Here is a 6313-nt window from a genome sequence, read left to right as displayed (position 1 = left end):
ATTCCTGGTCACTCCTGGCGGTGCTCAGGGGAACAGGGACTCCCCCAATGCCTGCTGATCCCCCCTGACTAGTTTATAACAGGCCACAAGATCCCTCCTCAGCCTTCTCTTTTGGAGGCTGGATGTTATACCATCAAAAACTTTGGCCCCCACTGTCTTGCATCTTACAGAAGGCACTAGGTGAGATCCCTGTTTAGTTGTCATCTCCAGACAGCTGGACTCTGTGGCTTCAATGATTTTGAAAATATGCACCCTTTGTTTGGGGTGTCAAGGGATTTGCCCTATTTTTGGGGAGGGTTGGGAGCCTACCTTTGCACCTTGCCCACAGAGCTTATGACATTCAAGAGCTTTATACTGCTTTTTGTCTCCCTCCTGATTTTTCCAAAAGTCTCTTCCACTTGCTCTCCTTTCTTCCAGTGTATTCTCCTTCCTTTCTTTCCAACTTGAGATTCCCCAGTGACTCTAATGAAGGTCCCTTCTATTCCCATCTGTACCCAAGTACCTCCCATCCTCTTCTTTTAAAAACATAAAAGTTGAGGCTGTGAAAAGCTGGCAGGTAAGGCAGTGAACAGCCTAAGGAACAGGGCAATTTACAACTCTAGGTTGCTCAGCAGCAGTGACCTCTAGTGATGAGAGGCAAGAGCTACAACAAGACATAGCTATTAGGGGGGCTAGTCATTAGACTGTGCTGTCATGCTAAAAAATGGGAGATCTGAGGGGAATCAAAAGAGACATTCCCAAACAAATTATTCTAGTTTATTAGACTGTGTTGCTTCCCAATTAAAACCTGCTTAGAGCACTTAAAATGGCTAAAAAGTTCTCTCATTTGCCAAATGCTTTTAAAAGAATGCATCAATTGTACTAGACTGTGCTAATATTGTAATGCCTAAACTCACATGAATGACTTTGCAAACTAAAATAAAATAAACTGCATACTTCACCGCAGTGATAACAACATTGCGTTTCGGTTCGTTGTCATAGCTCACACTTTCAATGCCATAGATCTGAGCTAGCTCATGGATGATCCTGCGATGATCTCTGTTCATGGGTGGGTAACAGTGACTCTTTTTTGTATGCCTTCCCTGAGTTCAGGAGAAAAAAATGGCACATTATTTTTTCATCAAAATGCTTACAATAGGATTTAATGTCTAAGCTTCTCTGGCAGTAACCAAAGTTATTTGTGTATTACAAACAATCCGAGATACTATTGACAAGCTCCACATGTAAATTAAGTTCCATTTAATTGCTCTTAAACAGTACACAGACACACACTCACACATGCACACATGCTTTATGTAAATGTTTAGATTCTCAAATTGCACACACCCAGCATTGACTGACAAAAAAAAAAAATCTATTGATACTATATTCTACCCAGATCCCTAGAGGGCTGGAATAACAGAGAAGAGAGTATTAAGAGAGGATGATAAACAGAACAATTTGTTTCTATTTGGCTTTTAATTGTGTGAATATGAAAGCACAATGTTTAGTTATTTGATTTAATAGTCCTCCTTCCATAGAAAACACATTTTATGCCAATTTTAGCATCTGCTCAAAGAGTCTTGGTCAATGTGGAAAAAGCAAAAGAAAGAATTTTTTACTTAAAATGATGTAAGTGAACCATCTCCCAAAATGTTCTGCAGTACACAATAACCCTCCAATGCAAGTCCCAGCTCAACAAATTCACAGATTACACACTGAAAGGATACTACTGATATACAGGTATAATTCTTATCATTCAGCCGCTGCAGACATACTTATTTAAAATAGAGAATCTTAAAAATGGGATAATTACAATTAATTTGAAAATGGAAAGAACATTACTGCATATTTAGCCAAAATTAACCTGATTTTGACCCACTGTACAATCTTTAATCACTAATTATTTAGGAAGCATTTAAATTCAAATTGTTTGGCCCACAGGTTTCCATTTCTGTATCAGAGCAATTCTGTCCCTAAAGAAAATCAAAAACTTGGAGCAGTTCTCTAAGATGACTATGCTGTAATAATTACAAAACATGTTCTTAAATGTCTACTTGGGGTTCCAGCTATCAGACTTTGATTAATGGAAGCCTACTGAAGACTAGTCATGTTTGTCATAATCCTGTCTTCTCGCATCTTGGTTTGGAGACAAGCGAGTGAAATTAGCAGGGGAACACAGGTAGATCAAAGGGGACTATGTGGCCACTCTGCTGAAGAAGAGACTTTTTCAGCCCTCCCAAACCATGAGACTGATAGGAGCGGGATCCAAGAAAGTGAAACAACAGTTTTGCCCAGAGATCATGATTTTCCATCTTGATGACCATCAGGACACAGTCATTCACCCACTGGAAGACAAATGCAACCAGCTTTCCCTTGTTATAAACCTTGATGCATCTAAAAAAATTATAAAAATTCTGCACCTGTTTTTTACAAGGGGGCAAGTTTAATTCACAAGGTGGTACATAGCTTTAGGCTCAGGGAAGCAAGTGAATCGTGTCCAGATACAAAGAGAGAAGACACTTTATGGTAGCTGGCAGATTCCAAGCAAGAAGGAATGGAAAGTCAGATAGATGCAGGATGGCCAAAGAAGAGGACACCAGGAATTCCAATTCTTTTCAGTGCAAGTAGCCTCTTTCTCTTTCTGCTGCTTGTCTAAATGCACATTCCACTCTGAGCAAATTCAAGAATACAAGATTCACCAGGAGGCATGATGTCCCAGCTCTGTGTAAACAGAGACTGCAAAACTGCTTTCCAGAATCAGCATTCAGTCTGGAAGTTTAACCAATGGCACAGCATTTGGGGAAGGGTATGAATGGAGTGCCACAGGGCTACTTTACAAATGGTCGGGAACTTAGGCATTTTGGAGAGGCATCTGCAGATGCCACCCGCATTCTGATAGTATGTTCCGAGTCCTGCCAGGGGTTTCCCCTTTACAATCTTGTAATGCACACTCATGTAGTTAAAGGTCTGCTTTGACAGTCTCAGGATGGAGACTACTGTGCTCAGATTGTCTGTCACTATGGTTATTGGTAGTCATAGTAACATGAAAAAGCTTGGTTCTTTGCAAGGAAGCATCTTCTGGGTGGAATATGGCATCAAGTGGATCTGCCAGCAGTGTCTGAATCTCACCCACCCATCTCACTGAAGTAACACCTGATTAAAAAAAGAAGTCATCTTCACAGAGAACAATAACTGTTCAAACAATGGAGTCTTAGGCACTGTATTCTTTAGGGAGAATATTTTAGCCCAGGCCTTCAGAAGTTTCTGTATTACAGAATAGGAGAAGACTCTCTTTCCATAGGCAAATGATGGGACAAGAAAGTACACACTGAATAAAATTAAGATAGGTCACATGCTTCAATTCCTGAAGACAATCTAGATTGCTGGGGTAGGGGTCTCATGCAAAAATCAGGGTTCTCATCCTACAACGTCACAACATGTCAGACAGATCTGCCTCAGTCTGATTTCCTGATGTTGATGTATGTGCATTTTTAATTGAAGAGAAAATAAGTTTGTGACGTGATGAAGGGTGTTCAAATCTGAGTGAATATTCATCTCCTGTCTTGGTAGGACAGGTCTGGGAGCAACAGGGACTTGGAACCCTAAGACAACACAACGTCTGGGAACCAAAACTACCTCGCTTCATCCAGGTATAGGCCAGAATAATCAGCCATGCAGTCTTGCCCAACCTTACTCAAGAACCAGAAGGAAGACAAGCTTTTAATCCATATCCATAGAACAAGGTAGGCACTGGACAGATATCTTGAACAATCCACTTCAGAACAAAAGGGGAAACATAAGCTTGGAGATCTCAAGGAGGCCAAGCTGGAACAGAAGAGTGTGGCCTGGTCCTTTTTGAGGCAGAGATGAAACCTCCTTAGGTTAAGGAACTTAGGTGATCTAAGGCAAACTCCCCACCCTTACCCCTGAAGGCAATGAATACAAGAAAAAATATAAATTAGAACTCAGATGTTAGAAAAAATTATAAATGAATTAAACTGGCAATACAGCTGAAACCACACCTGCATGGACACAAGTTCTGTCCCTACTCAAAGTTAACTGAGATAAAGAGAAGCTGGAAGTGTGCACTGCCTTTTATTCCTTTGGTGCAGGCAAAGAAGAGACAGAATACACGGATGTCAAACTCACTTTGGGCTGGATTCACGTGGCCAGTGGCAAGTCTGGTAGTGGTGGCAGGTGTGGGGCAAGCATGGGCTGCACCTGCACAGCCCAGGCTTGTTCCCCTACTGCTGACAGTCATGTCCATCAGGGACTAGGGACTCCAAATTCTGCAGAAGACCCTTCCCCCACCTCTGGTAACTGCTGATAGCCCAATGGGCTTTTGGGGCTTCTGTTCTGCATGTACTACCAAGGCAAAAAGTTGTACATGGGAGGCACATGCACACCAAGAATGGACCATAAAAAGAATGAATGTATTTTAGGGCCAGAAGGGGCCATTACGATACTATAGTCTGATCGCTTTGATACACATGGCACCTAAATCTAGAAAATGGAGCAAGAACGGAGAAGAATATTGCTCCTTGTTCAATACTTTGATTTAATCTTGGCTCTATTCCAAGAGCAAAAAAAATAATTTATGGGACAGGAAGAATGAAAGAACTACTTCTCTGTTACTACAAGGCATAACCTTGAGTAAAAAGGGTTATGGACTCACCAGCAGAAATGATGGGCTTGCCTCTTGCTGAAGATAAATCTTAAAGATAAATCTTAAAAACATTTATCATAGATCCCCATTTTCTGATGGTGCAGTAAGACTGACAGAAAAAGATTTATGTTACCAATACATGACCAAGTTTTTTTATTTCCCTCTCAGTTCTTGGATGAAGTCTACACAAGAACATGAGTGAGTGCTGATCAGCGTATCTTCAGCATATTTTAAGAATATTTCATGTGGAGAAATACTATAGGAAGTTGGCAATTTGCTGCTGTCAGGAAAAATCAAGCCCCATTATATTTCTTGCAATAATGTTCTAAGACACTTAACACTGATGAAACCACGTAAAATTCTTTGCTCCTGATCAATGCCCATTTTGAAGGTAAAAGCTGCATTATTCTGGGATTTTTTTTCCCCAGAGATAAAAAGACTAAGAATATCCTGATAAATTCAGTACCAGTTGAGACAGCATATTAAGACAAGCTTCAACCAATTTTTAAAAGATACTAGTCTGTACCTGTTGTCACAGTCATATGAATTTTTATGGGACAGAAAACACACATTCTTTTATCTAACACTGTTTCAAATGTCTAGTAAAGACCTATTTCAGAATTTAGAACAAAAGCTGAACACACACTGAAATAATTTTTTAAAATTTAACTTTAAGAAGTAAAACAGTTGAGCACTGCAAGAAGTCGCATGCAATTTGTTCATTTTGGTAAAAGCAAACCACATACAAAGAGAAAGTTTTAAAATGAAAAAAAATATATAGTGCTCAGCTGAAACCCTGAAAAACAAAAACACTCAGCACACACTCCTACTTCAAGAGATGTTTGTTATTTAAGAACTTCCCACCAACCTTATTTACAGCATCCACAAGTGCTCTCATTTCCTTCTCAACATCACTGACAAATTTTAAATCCTTCCTGCAATAATTGTATACAATGTGAATGAGGTTAAAAAAGAAAAAAGAACTGCAGCCTTTACTTGCCACATATACAAAACATTGATAATTCACCTTGACTTTTCTTAATGCAATATGACAACTGTGCTCTCTCCCATTTGAATTTCATTTCTTCACCTTAGTGATTGTAGCCTGCTCAACAGGCTGCAAACTTGAGGGGAAGCAAATTTTCAGATTTTCTCCATTTACAATAAAGAGTTTTTTCTGCAAGTATGTAAACATAAGAACAGAGTCTGGAATATACAAATTATCCTACATGGAATCAAGAGTAGTTAAGTTTTCTGTTAGGTAAGTCAAATGGTCTCTCTGAAGGAGAGAGAGTCAAAGTCACCACTACTGATATTTCTGTGTTGTACCCTCCCACTAATGCATCTTGGCAGCTAGGGTAGACTTTAGCAATTTAAGGCTACAAAAACAGCTAGAAAGAACAAGGTAGTAAAATCTTTAAGTTGATAAAACCATGATATGATGCACGATATTTTGCTTTGCAGGGGTTTCAGTTTAGGAACCTTTTGTATGAAAGTCAGTGCTAAGCAACCTTAAGTGTATATTAGCCATGTTTGTTTGCCAGTGCATTTGCCTACTTATTGAAATGAGACAAACATTAAATAAAGATTATCTCAGTAGGAAAGAAGGTCTGCATGAGGCTTCCCGAGTATAAACCTCCCCTACTCTACTACAGCCCTGTCCTC

General features: G+C 39.6%; 1 protein-coding gene across 2 annotated transcripts in view; it reads right to left on the bottom strand.

Annotated features, from left to right (window-relative positions):
• Positions 1 to 6313, bottom strand: part of NFX1 (nuclear transcription factor, X-box binding 1) — an 89140-nt gene that overhangs the window by 6512 nt on the left and 76315 nt on the right. For both annotated transcript variants that reach the window (XM_019539644.1, XM_019539654.1), the window contains exons 21-22: positions 5517 to 5583; positions 937 to 1082 (exon numbers count right to left, since the gene is read on the bottom strand). In XM_019539644.1, coding sequence (XP_019395189.1) covers positions 937 to 1082; positions 5517 to 5583 — 213 coding nt within the window. The remainder of the gene's footprint in view (positions 1 to 936; positions 1083 to 5516; positions 5584 to 6313) is intronic.

The sequence above is a fragment of the Crocodylus porosus genome, unplaced genomic scaffold (assembly GCF_001723895.1).
Source record: "Crocodylus porosus isolate Cpor-Errol unplaced genomic scaffold, CroPor_comp1, whole genome shotgun sequence".
Taxonomy (NCBI): Eukaryota; Metazoa; Chordata; order Crocodylia; family Crocodylidae; genus Crocodylus; species Crocodylus porosus.
This window is presented reverse-complemented; position numbering and strand designations above follow the sequence as displayed.